The following is a 16454-nucleotide window of genomic DNA, read 5'->3' as shown; positions in this document are numbered from 1 at the left end:
GTTTCATGTGTGTTACCATGATGGTGTTTGGTGTTTGTGTGAATGACACTGTGCGCCTTCTATATATGTTATTATTTAAAAGCTGCTTGTGATGGGCTTTGGTTCATCATGTGACTTTCTCATCACCACCTGCATTTGGTGGTTATCAGTGTATTACAAAATTACAAAACAGATTTCAGTACTTCAATAGGTTGGTATATTAACATTATATCAGTTAATGAAATTACGGTATTTAACTGTAAATTTAAGTATTTAAGTTAAAACCGTAAAACCTAAAACGTTGCTACCGCATTTTTTACAGTAAAATTCTGGCAACCACAACTGCCGGTTTTTTACCGTAAATTTTACTGAATTTTTTTTTTACAGTGTGGGAACCACAATCTCTTCCAAAATACCATAGTTAGGTCACTGTGCTCACTGTTACCTGAGCATTGAGTCTTTCATTTAAGGAGCTTTGAGAATCTTCCATTTGATTATTTTTTGAATTAATTCTATTTATTCGGTTTCTGGTGACAGCGGTGACTAATACTAAATCCCCGCCGTGTCGTTGTGTAGTAAGCTAACTATTGTGTGTTTGCAATGCATAACTAAACTTTTATTTGACAGAAACTATGCCATAAATGTTTGTGGCGCTTTCTCCTCAAACATCTCCACTTCTTCTCGTTCCACAGATGGACGTTGTGCAGCGGGACTGATCGTCGAGTCGGATCAGAGAGACACTCACTGCTGGGGAGTGGCAGCAGGTATGTTACCTTCATTTCAGAGGAGCTTGAACTGTATGATTGGAGAAGATGACACCCTTTGCCATACTTACCCGATCTAGGCTATTTACTTCACGAACATTCATGAAATTATATAGGTGATGCAGCCTTATAAGTGTCCAAAAAAAGTATTAAGGAGCGCTTAAAAATGGCTGAATGTCATTGCACTAAATAACTAAATGGCAAAGCAAGTGGCACCTGCAAGGAAATGCTGTAGGCTTTCTCAGAACATTTTGTTTTTTAAATTCTAACAAAACAAGGTGATTTTTGGTGGATGTATGAGGTCAGTTCACACAGGTGTTCTGGCAGTGTAACCGCAGGTGTAGAGAATTACACTATAACTAGCGATATGTTTCATATTTGACAACCACAAAGTGTGCATAAAGATTCTGTTTCTCAATTTTCAGCAGTCATTTTTTTTTAGCCATTGTGCACAATTGTTTGAAAGATTTTGTAATGTTTTTGAAAGAAGTTTCTTGTGCTGATGTTCACCAAGAAAATACAGTAATAATGTGAAATATTTGTACAATTTGAAATAACTGTTTTCTATGTGAATACAGTTCAAAATGTCATTTATTTCTGTAATGCAAAGCTGAATTTTCAGCATCATTACTCCAGTCTTCACGATCCTTCAGAAATCATTCTAATATGCTGATTTGCTGCTCAAGAAACATTTATTATTATTATTATCAATATTGAAAACAGTTATGCTTCTTACTAATTTCATGGAAACAGTGACTCTACTTGTTTTTCAGTATTCTTTGATGGATAGAAAGTTCAAAAGAATAACATTTATTTCAAACAGAAATGTCCTTATAACAATGTAAAAGTCTTGATCAATTTACTTTCTTTCATACTGACCTTACTTACTGATGCCAAACATTTGAACGGTACTTAATTTCTTGTTTTGTACTTTTTTTAATGTTGAGTAGAGTGAATCTGAGTGATATTTTTAGTCTCTGTGCATATACTGTCTGTATGTCCTCTGAGGAAATCTGAGCAAAGCCGGAATAGGAGCTTCTAATCAACTCACTGGGAGGAGAGCTCAGCTGAATGTAGGATGCACAGAATCAAAACATACGGCAGATCTCATATTTCAGATGTGTTGGATTTATGATTGGCAGTGAAGAATGGATGTTGTTTGTGCTGCATTACTCCTGATTGCATCAGATGTAACAGACTCTTCTGAAGCGTCTAGATAACCTGAACTCTCCAGTACATTGACAATATGTCGATGCTTTTTTCTAAAAGAAAATAATACTTTTATGCAGCAAAGATTACATTAGTGGCAGTAAAACATTTGGAATGTTACAAAGATTTCACTTTTGAACTTCTTCAAAAATGTTTCATATTAGAATGATTTCTGGAAAATCTCGTGATTTACATCACAGGAATAAATGACTTTTTAGAATATATTCAAATAGAAAACAGTTATTTGAAATTGCGATACTATTTCACTAATTTGTTACGGTTTTACTGTATTTTGATCAAATATGCAAAAAAATGCAGCCTTGATGACCATAAGAGACTCAAAAACATTTAAAAACTTACTGCTCCCAAACTTTTGATAGGCAGTTCATAGTCAGATTATGGTCAGATATTCATGTCTTTTCATAATCTTTTTGATTAGAAACAAAACTTTAAATGTTAAATTTTTAATTGCTTTTAGCCTATTAATTTAACCCATATATCAGTGAGGTCGATTGGACCCCATAAAGACAATAAAGTCAATCTCAACAGAACATGAGATGTAATGATTAATTAACTATGCAAATGACTGAGACATTTAACCTAACAGACTGATTTTATCAACTGATAAATAATTCAATATTTTGATTACATTCACAGAACAGATGGTAGTGTAAATAAACATATTTGTATTTGACATTGCTTGGCATCAGATATTGCTTGAAGCAGCAGAGTCCTGTAGCTTGTGCCCGGCTTGAGTTGCGTGCGCCACAGCGGGCCGAGCGTTTGCGGGAAAAACAACACGATGAGGTCATGGCCAGTGGCGCGGGGATAACGTTTCAGCCGTGCCTGTGAGAGGGACCTGACACCGCTCCCGCTCTTTTGTTTGGCTGTAACCGGGCCCCACGGACCGCTCGTGAAGCCTGCTGAACGGTCTGTTGTAGAAGTGCCGCCCTTTTGTCCTTCTCACAATTTATGTAGTGCATGAGACCTGATACAGTTTCGTCATAGTTTATAATACAGATGATATTGGGCAATGCAATGGAACTAGCGGGCCTATTCCGTAACTAAACCACAGTTTGTGTAAACTACCTCAGAGTGAATTCCTCTAAAGACATCGGTGGTTTTGACATGTACATACATCTCTCCCTGAAGCTTTAGTGCATCTTAATGCCTTAGAAATGTTCTGGCTGTCATCTAATATTCATACAACCTACCATATAGTGTGTAAAGCACTGAACCAGTGTCATATGTGTTGGTTATTTAAGTTTATTTTAACTGCTGGTTTTTAGGGGCCAAATTTTTTTGGTTTCTGTCCGATGTCAAAAATGTTGTTTAATATGACTAAACTGACAATGTTAGGTTACACGGCAGCTGGAAGAAATATAATTTTCCTGGTTATTAGGGGTTGCATTGACTAGTTAACTAATTGGTTAGTTATACCACTGATTAGATGCTTTGGGCCTGAGTCAACTGGCTGTGGATCATGTGACTTAAATTGTGTTTGTTATGTGGCAACAGGAGGAATATTCTAACTATTGGTTAGTTGTTAACCAATCGATTTGCACTTATGGTTTAGTTATTAAAGTTTATTGAATTTTACCTTCTAGTTTTCATGTCCATGGGACAGAAAGTTGGTTTCTGTCCCATGTCAAAAATATTGTGTAATATGACGGACCCCATAAAGACAATAAAGTCAATCTCAACAGAACATGAGATGTAATGATTAATTAACTATGCAAATGACTGAGACATTTAACCTAACAGACTGATTTTATCAACTGATAAATAATTCAATATTTTGATTACATTCACAGAACAGATGGTAGTGTAAATAAACATATTTGTATTTGACATTGCTTGGCATCAGATATTGCTTGAAGCAGCAGAGTCCTGTAGCTTGTGCCCGGCTTGAGTTGCGTGCGCCACAGCGGGCCGAGCGTTTGCGGGAAAAACAACACGATGAGGTCATGGCCAGTGGCGCGGGGATAACGTTTCAGCCGTGCCTGTGAGAGGGATCTGACACCGCTCCCGCTCTTTTGTTTGGCTGTAACCGGGCCCCACGGACCGCTCGTGAAGCCTGCTGAACGGTCTGTTGTAGAAGTGCCGCCCTTTTGTCCTTCTCACAATTTATGTAGTGCATGAGACCTGATACAGTTTCGTCATAGTTTATAATACAGATGATATTGGGCAATGCAATGGAACTAGCGGGCCTATTCCGTAACTAAACCACAGTTTGTGTAAACTACCTCAGAGTGAATTCCTCTAAAGACATCGGTGGTTTTGACATGTACATACATCTCTCCCTGAAGCTTTAGTGCATCTTAATGCCTTAGAAATGTTCTGGCTGTCATCTAATATTCATACAACCTACCATATAGTGTGTAAAGCACTGAACCAGTGTCATATGTGTTGGTTATTTAAGTTTATTTTAACTGCTGGTTTTTAGGGGCCAAATTTTTTTGGTTTCTGTCCGATGTCAAAAATGTTGTTTAATATGACTAAACTGACAATGTTAGGTTACACGGCAGCTGGAAGAAATATAATTTTCCTGGTTATTAGGGGTTGCATTGACTAGTTAACTAATTGGTTAGTTATACCACTGATTAGATGCTTTGGGCCTGAGTCAACTGGCTGTGGATCATGTGACTTAAATTGTGTTTGTTATGTGGCAACAGGAGGAATATTCTAACTATTGGTTAGTTGTTAACCAATCGATTTGCACTTATGGTTTAGTTATTAAAGTTTATTGAATTTTACCTTCTAGTTTTCATGTCCATGGGACAGAAAGTTGGTTTCTGTCCCATGTCAAAAATATTGTGTAATATGACTACACATCATTCTACGTTAGGTTACACAGCGGCTGGCAGAAATATCAGTTGTTTGGTTAGTAAATTGTTGCACCGATTAGTTAACTAATCAATTAGTTCAGTGACTATTTGATTTTTTTGAGCCTGTGTTGACTAGTTTTGGACCCTGTGATATAAGTTGTGCTTGTTCTGTATTGTGACAGTTGGAGGAAGATTCGGTTTCCTGGTTAGTAGGAGTTATGCTGACTATAGTTAACTAATTGGTTAGTTCTAGCACTGGTTAAATGTTTTCGACCTGTATTGACTAGCTGTAAATCACTTGACTCAAATTATGTTTTTTCTATATGATGGCAGCTGGAAGAATTTTCAGATTTTTGGTTATTAAATAGTTGCACAGACTAGTTAACTAATTGGTTCTTTCTACCACTGTTAGATGTTTTGAGCCTGTGTTGACTAGTAGTGGACCATGTGATTTTAGTTGCGCTTGTTCTGTATTGTGGCATTTGGCTGAAGTTTCGGTTTCCTGGTTAGTAGGGGTTGTGCTGACTAGTTAACTAATTGAGTTTCTACCACTAGTTAGATGTTTTGGGCCTGTGTAAACTAGCTGTGGATCATGTGACTTAAATTGCACTTGTTATATTGCTACAACAGGAGGACACTTTAATTTTTGGTTAGTAGTTAACTAATCGATTATCACTAAACCATTGTCATATGTGTTGGGTTTTTATGTTTGTTGAACTGCTGGTTTTCAATACTCAAAGTTGGGTCTGTTTGGTTTCTGTCCCATGTCAAAAATATTGTTTAAAATGACTAAATCAACCCGAGTATGTATCTAACTCCTTAAAGTAACAACTGCATTTTGTAGTGTACCGATGGGATTTTTTTGCCAGTTCTTTGGAATTGATTTACCTGCAGGGCAACATAAATGAACATGGTTATGCGTTAGCTGACAAGAATGATGGGAAGATGTTCATTGTGAGGTATTTTTTGCATCCCCCACGGCCCCACCCTGTGAGGGGCAGAGGGACAGGAGAGTCAAGCTGACAATAGCGAGATTGTTTTTCAGGGAGCTGCTGTAAAGATCACATTTCCTGTTACTGGCTGAAAGCAGGGTCAGCTGACACCAGCCTCCTTCACCGCTGCGGCTGTCATCACTGCTCAGACGAGGGGGAAAAAATGACACTAACAGCTTCAGGGCAAGTTAACTCTTAACATGTACAAATATCACTCCAGACAAAAGCTGTGTCAGAATCCATCTGTTGCTAGCGGTGCTGACATTGAAGCGATGTAATGCATCGGTGAGGAAGGTTCTGTTTGCTTTGTCAAATCTGAACCCTTTGTGATTCATCCAGGATGTGACAGTGCTGCCTTCTGAAACCTCTTTGATTTTGAGTGTGAGTTCTCAGTTCTTCTATGTGAGGTATCTCTTACCGTGGAAGATCTATCGACCATCATGATCATCATCTACCATCATCTGTCTATCAAAGATTTGAAGTTTATCATACTGTTGCCCAATTGTTGGTGTTAATTTCTGCTCAGATCCATTTGGAGATGAGTAGAGGTTTTAAAAACTAGTGGATTAGCCGATTAGTCCCGTGCTTTGAGTCTGTGTTGGTTAGTCATGGATCACATGACTAGTTGTGTTTTGAGCCAATACCGGCTTGTTGTGGACAGTGTGGCGCAACTTTTTGTTTGTTCTATATTGTGACAGCTAGAGGAAAATTGAGTTTTCTGGTTAGTAGGGCTGACTAATAAACTAACCGATACCAGAATTTGATGTTTTAGACCTGTATTGACTAATCATGCACCACATGATGTTTTGGGCTTGTGTTAACTAGCTGTAATTCACTTGACTCCAGCTGCATTTGTTCTATATTGCAGCAGCTGGAAGAAATATCAGGTTTTTTTGGTGAGTAAATTGTTGCACCGAAGAGTCAATTCCTAATGAATTTCAGTTATATGACTATTTGATGTTTTGAGCCAGTGTTGACTAGTTGTGGACCATATGATTTAAGCTGTGCTTGTTCTATATTTCAATAGTTGGAGGAAGATTCATTTTACTGCTTACAATTAAATTCAGTTATCTGGGTAGTGACAGCAAGAATTCTAAATCTTGGTTAGTAGCTAACTAATCAATTTGCTCCACTGTTTGATGTTTTGAGCATGTGTTGACTAGTTGTGATTGTGAACCATGTGACTTAACCTGAGCTAATCTATACTGCTACAGCTGGGGGAAAATTGAGTTTGCTGGTTAGTGTGGGTTGCACTGACTAACTAACTGATTAATTGCTTTGATGTTTTAGACCTGTTTTGACTAGTCATGCACCACATGATTTTATTTTTGCTTGTTCTGTATATTGACAGCCGGAAGAAAATTTGTTGTTTTGGTTAGTAAATAGTTTCACTTACTTGTTAAGGAATTGATTAGTTTTACCACTTTTAGATGTGTTGGGCCTGTGTCAACTAGCTGTGGATCACTTGACACCCTTTGCATTTGTTCTGTTTGACTGGAAGAAATGTCAGTTTTTGGATTAGCAAATTGCACTGACTATTTAACTAATCAGTTAGTTGTACAACTATTTGAGGTTTGAGCCTGTGTCAACTAGCTGTGGAACATGTGACTTCAACTGGACTATATGGTGACAGCAACAACAAAAAAAATCAGTGTCTTGGTTGGTTAGTAAACAGTTGCACTAACTAGTTGATCACTATACCACTATTGAATGCTTTGTCGACCAGTATACAACACGAGAATCCGAAAATAAAATGAAACCGAGGCACAGAATGGGACACGTTCCCCAGCTGGCCGTCAGACCAATGCTGCACGCCATGTCATTTACATAAGGTAACTAGTCAACCACTTTTCTGGACCTCTTAATAAGTAGTCATACAAGCGTTTTTGGTTATTAAGTAGGCTACAATATAAACCGTATTGGCTCAAGCCAGCATTCTGGAGTCGCTGGGAATGAACTAATCCTGTTTTCCCAGAGCAGCCCACACCGGCCTGCTGTTTTTAGAAGCAAGTTCAAGCAAGGTCTGTGAGGATCAGAACGTTGTGTTTGACCCCCTGAATGTTTGGAGACAAGGAAGTGTTCGGACACAAAGGTGCTCATTTGTTAGAGCGCACAGGACAAAAAGAGCTCATTGAGCCAGTGTGAGTCAGTTTGTGTGTGTGTATTTGAGGTTACAGGGAATGTTAATGTCCTCCTTCATTGTTGGAGGCTCAGACAGAAGTTCGTGAGGCTGCATATGCATGAGATGTGTTCGTGGCAAATGCTTTCCCAGAACAGTTGTTAAATAAAAAGAATCCATGGAAAAGGGAACGGATGGCGGAGGAAGTGCAAGAGGGAGTGAAGGGCTAAGAGGAAAGAGGCAAATCTGCATGGAGAGGTGTCATTATGTACATTTTTGTGTACACTTGAGAGTTGTTGGAGTTCAAACACCGAATTACACTGTTGAGTGGCTCCATTTTGAGTGTGCAGTAAATTGTGGGTAGACGTAACCTCCTGTATGTCTGTATCTCTCAAAAATGATTTACACTGTGACCATACCAAGAGCAGAACTGCATTCCAATTATGTTGTAATGCATTGAACACACTTACATAGGTCAGAAAAATACTCTATGTAATTATGCAAATGTGAATAATTTATGCTTTGCAAGTGTTACAGTGGTAGTAACAAACCTCCATCCTCTAGGGGGCGATACAGTTTCCTTTAACAGTCTGTAACATTTAAGTGGGTGTTTACATGGCCCTGTTTTAAACCAAAACCGGAAACCTTTTTATGCATTTTGGCCTTTCATTTTTATGACAACAGCGTTTTGGGGGTCTGAAAACACACATTTTTGAAAACGGATTTCAAAGTGCAGAGTTTTAAAAACGACACCATTATCATCTCCGTGTAAACTACAAATACGCAAATTTGTGAAAACGGTGACGTCATACACATACATATTATGTGTTCAGTCTGTAGGTATGTGCACAGGTGCGTAGTGTTTCTTTACAAAGTGACATTGCCAACTACTGACTTGGCATGAATAATAGAGCATTTTAGTCATTTTCGCTGATCCATGTGAACATTTTGTCGCCTATATGCAAAACATTTAAAAAAACGCACAGAAAAAAACGTATATTTATAGTATATTGTTGTCATGTAAACACCTAAGTCAACTTGACCTTAAATGGTACGTCCATGTGACAATTTTGAGTTAAACAGGACATTCAACAAGAAAAAAAAAAGTATGAAAAATAAGAGGGCATGATGATGTCCGCCAAAGGGAAAAGACGTTTCAAAGGCATCACAACTTATCAAATTTTGCTGAAAAATTATAAATACAAACTTGTTTTTTATTTGGAAAAACGTGCAACGATAAACGATAAAGTCTAGTGAGACCAGGTAAACTGTATTAATGAAATAATAATATTGTAATTTTACGTTATGTATTACAGCGCCCCTTGTGGCAACTCTGAGAATGCATCATGCACTTGTGCTGCATTTTTGTAATCTTTGAATCAAAATTGAAATAACTTGCAATGCCTTTGAAGCGTCTATTTGTTTTGAGGTTAAAGGAAACTGCATCGCCCTGCTAGAGTATGGAGGTTTGTTACTAACACTTGCAATGCATCAATCATTCACATTTATGTATTTGCATAGAGTATTTTTCTGACCTACATACATGTAAGTGTGTTCTGACTCATTTTGGGGTGCAACAAATTTGAAATAGAGCGTAACTAGAAGTGTTATTCATGTAGGCAGCTATAAACATGTTGACGGGTAATCAAGCTTGGTTTATGTTCACACACTTGCGTAGAGAATGTTTCACGCTGTAGTATTGTCTTCATTAGCGGGACATACAACTCACACACTCACAGAAGTGACCTTACCCTGAGGCAATGCTCCTTTACTCCTGCCCTTTCTCCTCCATCATGCTGTCTTCTCAACATCAGACACATTCCTCTCATTGACCTGGTAAGGCAGTTACTCTTTCTGCTGATACAATGCAGTAGCTAGCTGTAATACACGCACACACAGACTCCTGATGATTTGTAGTTGCATCAGCTGACCGCATGACTCCACAATCTGCTTATAGCTTCTCAGTCATGTTGTAACACTCTTTAAATTAGAAGCCACATAGTGTTACAACAAGAACAAGTCAGCAGTCTTATTCTTGCCTACAGTTTTGTAAGAACTGAAAAATAATAAGTAGCTTTATGATTTTGAATGATGTTCGTCTTTGGATGAGTGCTGTGTGATGGTGCATGTGTTTTTGGGGAAAGAAAGATAAGGGGAATCCAAATATATATATATAATTGTAGTATTTTTATTATTATTTATTTTTAGCTTTTATTTTTAAGTTTTCATTTTAATTTAAGTTTTAGTAATTTTGTAACCTGCTTTTGCCCAGTATTGTGTTATTTTATTTCAGCTTTATTTAAAATTCACACACATGATTTTTTATTAGTTTTAGCCTTAACAATAACAACACTGGCCCCCAACAAATCTGATCTATCTAAACAAACTATTTTAGGACTTTTAGGAGAAAATCCGAGACAAATTTTATATCTTCTTTTGAATTGTCAATTGTCATAACCTTAAAATTGCTTCTCCAGTCTAAACCTTCAAACCACAAACCCTTACACGTTCAGCAAACTATTAACAGACAGCTTATGTTAGACAACTTTTAATATTAAACTTATACACTGTTTTGTTGTTTCACATTTGTTTGAGTTAATCTGAGTTAAATTACGTTAAATTAAAACACACTGGCATTGTTAAAAGTTGTCTGTGATTAAGTGGAAACCTGCTTCGTTACTGAAAGGGAATCACAAACTTCGACACTGATAAAGTGCTTTAGTAATCCATCCACTCTTCCACCCGTACAAGAAGCACACACTCCCCTCATCTTGTTGTTGACAGGACTACACACGGCTTGTGTATCTGCAGATGCTCAAGTATTTGCGACCAGCTATAAATATAAGAATAGCACACACACGTGTACACAAAGGCGCACACTGGCTGGACGAACGTCCTGAGCATCTGCCGCGGAAGCAAAGGGTCTGAATAGCTCAGACAGCTGTGGACTCTGCAGGAACACTCAAGACGAAAACACACCGAATTAATCTCTGTGTTAGATTCTGAGACAGAGCTGATACGTAAACATTAACCATTACTTCTCCTGAGCTATGAAAGAGCAAAACGGTTTCCTCTGGCATCAAATATATTCAGTTTACCATTTGTGACACTGGACCACAAAGCAGTCTTAAGTCGCTGGGGTATATTTGTAGCAATAGCCAAAAATACATTGTATGGGTCAAAATTATAGATTTTTCTTTTATGCCAAAAATCATTAGGATATTATGTAAAGATATACATATTTTGTATAAGATATTTGAGAGATATTTTGTAAGATATTTTGTAAATTTCCTACCGTAAATATATTAAAACTTAATTTTTGATTAGTAATATGCATTGCTAAGAACTTAATTTGGACAACTTTAAAGGCGATTTTCTCAATATTTCAAATAGTTGTATCTCGGCCAAATATTGTCCTATCCTAACAAACCATGCATCAATGGAAAGCTTATTTATTCAGACACTTATGACTGGTTTTGTGGTCCAGGGTCACATTTAATACTTCAGTCATTGAATAGAGGAAACTCACTCTGTTCTAAAATTGAATGAGCTCTGTCTGTACATAGACAGCATTTTCAGGCAACATATGTGCATCATAAAGGCTATTCCAAAGGTCATACACCTAGTTTAAGCAAGAGAAATGATAATTATAAATATATTATTAATATATTATTATATTAAATAAAAATATACTTCCAAATAATTTTCTTAAGTGTGAACTTAACTTTCAGACACTTAAATGCATGTTATTTACAGTTAAATGAAAATGTATTATAGTTTATTATTATTATTCATATTAATGCAATTAGCTGAACTTAAGAGTGTTTTTGACACACTGCAAGAAGGACTTAAGTACATCTTTATATGTACTTTCATAATTATATTGCTTTTGAAATATTGTTCAAGTGAAGTGCTGAATATACTGACAAGCATTTATGATAAACTATGGTAAACTAAAATTTTGTACATTTAGTACATTTAAAATATATTTACATTAAATTGTACATTATACAATTAATAATTACTTAACATGCTTTAGTATGTTAGTCCACACATCAAAATAAGTAAGTATAGTATTAAAAAATATTACTAAATCATGATGATTTAAATTGTAACATAGTAGTACATTAAAATGCCACTTATTTCATTAATATAATATCAGTAAATAAAGCTTTTTTTTAAATGTAAAGATTTGAAGTACACTACAAATGCTCATTCAATACAATTAAGCACACTCCTTTTCACAAGGGTATGTTTCATACATCACTTGCTAAGTCTTTACAATAAGGTTCATTAGTTAACAATTAGTTAACTACTTTAGTTAACATGAACTAAGAATGAACAATTCTTCTACAGCATTTATTAATCTTAGTTCATGTTAATTTCAACATTTACTAATGCATTATTAAAATCAAAAGTTATGCTTGTTAACATTAGTTAATGCACCGTGAATTAACATGAACTTACAGTGAACAACAGTATTTTCATTAACTAACATTAACAAAGATTAAAGGTGGGGTAAGCGATTTTTCAAAAACGCTTTAGAAAACTTTGCTTTGTTTCACAGAACTAATCGCTGCCTGGGTTGCGTACGTATGTGTGGGGCGGAGCTATCAAAATAGGGGCGAGACCCTTTTGGGGTAGGGGCGTGTTTGTTTTGGTGATTTCAAATGTCAACATTGGCTACCAGAAATCACTTACCCCACCTTTAATAAACACTGTAATAAATGTATTGTTCAATGTTTGTTCATGTTAGTTAATACTTTAACTAACATTAACTAATGTAACCTTATTGTAAATTGTTACCCATTACTTTAATATCGACAATGAATAGTTAATTAATGAATGTGCGTTATGTTTTTTATTTCCTATTAGAGTGTCAAATTGTTATCTTAGCTTGTTAATGTTAAACTGTTGGAATCAATAGTAAGTGCTATTTGAGTTGCTGATTTAAAAAAAAAGCCTCTTTGTGAAAAAAAAAAAAAAGATGTAAAGGATTAAATCATGTCACATTAGATTTTTGTGAGCAGGAGGAATGGGAAATATCAGGACAGGAGTGATAGCACAATAAAGAAAGGGAAGACAGATGGTGAGATTAGAAGCGAGCGAAGAACAGAGCGAGAGGGTGTATGTGAATGCGGTCAAATGTATCTAAAATTGGAGATCCTGTCTTGCACAAGGTCGATTTAGCAACAGTAAAATAGAGAGCGAGAACGAGAGGCCTATTTAAATGTGTCAACTTATCTCACAGCCGCTTTGAAAAGTATATTTGCTTTTCCTTCAAATGCAGTGCAAGGAATGAGAAACATTGTAAATTTGGCTTGGGTAGCATGAATAGAATGACACGCACCTATACGCTATCAAAGCAGTTATAACAAAAGGCCGAGACCACAATGAAAATCTGGTATTTTTCATAAGAAATTATTAAAAAAACGGAAGCATTATTTTTATTAGTGGTCTCAGACTTTTGGACCCCTGCATGTGTTATCTGAGGTTTGAAAGCTCGGCACTATGAACAGAAAAGGGTTTCATGCTTAACTAGTTTTTCCATCTCTACTGCCTGATTTGGGTCTAAACCCTCAGGGCTAATCAGACGCTAGGCTAAGTTAGCCATTAAGCGCCTGTGAACTCTTCGCACCATGGGGTTTTTGCGACATGTCGGAGACCTTGTTTTCTGAATGGCCATGTGAGAAGCACAGAAATAGCCTGGCCATTTGTCTTGTTACGCTTTGTTGAAAAGCCCACGCAGCCAAGTTATAAGCTTAGCTTAATAAGTGCATGTTTAGTTATACTAGTACCTAGCTATAGCTAACTTGATAAAACCGTTTTGTTTTACCAAGCTAGTTATGCTTCTCACCCAGCTAACAGGGAACATTCGCACAACTTTCACTAACATTTTTTAAATGTTATATAAATGTTAAGAAAACATGTTTAAAGTATTGTTTATGGAATGCTCTTATAAATGTATTAATATTTTATATATGTTCTCATAACATTGGGAGAAAATGTTCATAGAACAACATATTCTCAGAACGTCCTTATGGTGTTATTTGTACTTGATTAACGTTCCAAGAAACATTTTTTTGCAACCTTTAAATAACATTTAAATCATAACATGTTTTTAGAATATTAAAAATTAGTGCTGTCAAAATGATCAATCGCGATTAATCGCATCCATAATAAAAGTTTTTGTTTACATAATATGTGTGTTTGTACTATGTATATTTATTATGTATATATAAATACACATATATGTATGTTTGTGTATTTATATATACATAATAAATAGTTTTGGATGCGATTAATCGCGATTAATCGTTTGACAGCACTAATAAAAATATCTATTTTTAGTTCTATTTTACATGAAAATAAAGTTGATAGAATGTTGTAAGAAAAGTTTTTGTAACCGTTAAATAACTTTCAACATTTTAGAAACATTTCAAAACAATGTTCTCACAATGTTGTTATAACCTAAGTTTAACCTGGGTAGTTTGTGAGCAAACAAATTTCACAAAAATTTGAAACAAGTTTTAGTGTGTCAAAAAGAGCTAGCTGAGCTATCTAGAGGAACTTGCAAGATTTTGTTTTAGCTATGCTAACGTGTAGCTATGCTAATGTTTGTGAGCATTTGGGCCTTGAAACATGAACTGCTCTCTTCTACCTCAATAGAAACTGGCAGTAACCAAAATAGCCGCACACAAGAAGTCACGAACAGGAAACAAAGACTAAGTTTGCAAACAGGAAGAGTCTCGCTCACTCTTTTAGTCTCTCTTCTCTTGTACATTCTGCACTCGTAACCCGCACCTCACTCGCTCTCATTGTCGCACTTTTACACAGCTTCCATGTACACAGAAAGGTATCTATGGTAACTTGCTGCACCAACTCACTGTTTCAGTGTTTATGGGATGGCCTCGAGCACCCGGGACTCCCAAACCAACACATTGTTAAACATGTGAGAAGAAAAGAGCCAGAATGAAAGAGCGAGACATATACGGAGGTAATATGTGAAAGAGGATGTTGTTGCTGACCAAAGGCAACCACTGGGGAGCAACACTATTGACTAATTATAGTTCAGAGAAAGAAAGAGAATGAAAAAAGAATGAGAAGTGTTGCTTAAGAGAGCAAAAACGGACTCCATCCTCTGGCTATTTATATAAAACTGCAGATTGTTTTTGAGGTAGCCATGGCTGGAGCTGTAATCACCAGTGTTTTCTCAGTCGAACAGGAAACCAAACAATCCAGACCCTATCGCCAGTGTGCTCAGGGGAGTCGCTCTGTGTGTGTGTGTGGCTAATTAAAATGGCTGAGGTCTCCTCTGTTGTTGATTAAACCTCCCCTTGTTCTGTATGTCGGCCTCTGGGGCCTCCGACACTTATTTGTGGCACTTGCAGTGTGGGTAGTTATTAGACAGTCAGACAGAAAGCTCAAAAGAGAGAGAAAGAGAGATGCAGTCACCAGATAATCCTGAGTGCTGAAAAAGAAAAACAAATGCATTTTTAAGAATGAGAGTGTTCTGCATTCCATGCATTGCTTCTAATTTTTTTTGCTTGTCTTAGAACAATGCGCTTACCTTTCAGTCATCACGGTTGGTGCATCTGGTGCATATAGCGTCTTGTCACAGCTGCCCTAAAGCGCACACATGATGTTGTCTCATAAATAAGCAGCGATGACTCCAGCATCTTTTTCTATTTGCTGCATGATGACAAGACGGTGAAGAGTTTTTGTTAGCTTGCATTGGACTTTCACAAACCTTGTCTGGATTTACACCAGTTAATTTTATTTGAATTTTTACACTTTTGTATTTTTGTTAATTAAATGTCTCTATGATCAGTGTAACTCTGCTCCAAAGCAACGTGACTTTGCCTACAGCCTGCATTTTAGGCACATACGTGATGTGACTTTTTAATTATGCCACCTTCTGATATATCTAGTTTTTTTTGTTTGTTTTTTTTTTAAGTTATATTATATTTTAAAAGGTATATTTTTAGCCATTTTTTACTTCTATTGACAGGAAAGTACAGTTAACACAGGAAGTGACAAGAGAATGCATAGTGTTATTTTTGTATAATTGAGACTATATAGTTTAAATTTTTTGCTAATTGTTGTTTTTAAATGTCTGCATAATTTTTATTAAAGGGGTCCTATTATGCTTTTTCACATTTTCAACTTTAGTTAGTGTGCAATGTTGCTGTTTGAGCATAAAAAAGATCTGCAAAGTTACAAAGCTCAAAGTCCAGTTCAAAAGGATATATTTTATTTAACAGAAATCACTTTTCAAAAACTACAACGAACGACTCGTTTGGACTACAACGCATATTTTCTGGGATTTTTTATATCACAAATATCGACGAATGGGACGAGACCTGGTTGAGCTGCACTAGAGAAGGCAACGAGTGTTATCACTATGTCGGAGACACGCTAGCTTTCTCAAGGCAGACAACTTAGAGTGGTTACAATCATCCCGGTTTAAATCACGCTCAAATTTATTTGATATTGACGCAATATTTATACAGAAGCTCGCAGGCGGCTATGGTAAGGAGCATGACATTTCCCGACCAGGCGC

The 16454-nt window shown here is 36.4% G+C and overlaps 1 protein-coding gene across 5 annotated transcripts in view; it reads left to right on the top strand.

The window, feature by feature from the left end:
- Positions 1-16454, top strand: part of LOC107752451 (histone deacetylase 7-like) — a 99735-nt gene that overhangs the window by 23153 nt on the left and 60128 nt on the right. For 4 of the 5 annotated variants that reach the window (XM_016568419.1, XM_016568418.1, XM_016568417.1 and 1 more), the window contains exon 2: positions 672-743. The exons of the other annotated variant lie outside the window; for it this stretch is intronic. In XM_016568419.1, the coding sequence (XP_016423905.1) occupies positions 672-743 (72 nt within the window). The remainder of the gene's footprint in view (positions 1-671; positions 744-16454) is intronic. 5 annotated transcript variants of the gene reach the window in all.

Source organism: Sinocyclocheilus rhinocerous, unplaced genomic scaffold (assembly GCF_001515625.1).
Source record: "Sinocyclocheilus rhinocerous isolate Xijiao unplaced genomic scaffold, SAMN03320098_v1.1 scaffold2246, whole genome shotgun sequence".
In the NCBI taxonomy this organism is placed as follows: Eukaryota; Metazoa; Chordata; class Actinopteri; order Cypriniformes; family Cyprinidae; genus Sinocyclocheilus; species Sinocyclocheilus rhinocerous.
Note: the sequence above shows the minus strand (reverse complement) of the source record. Positions and strands in the feature narration are given on the sequence as shown.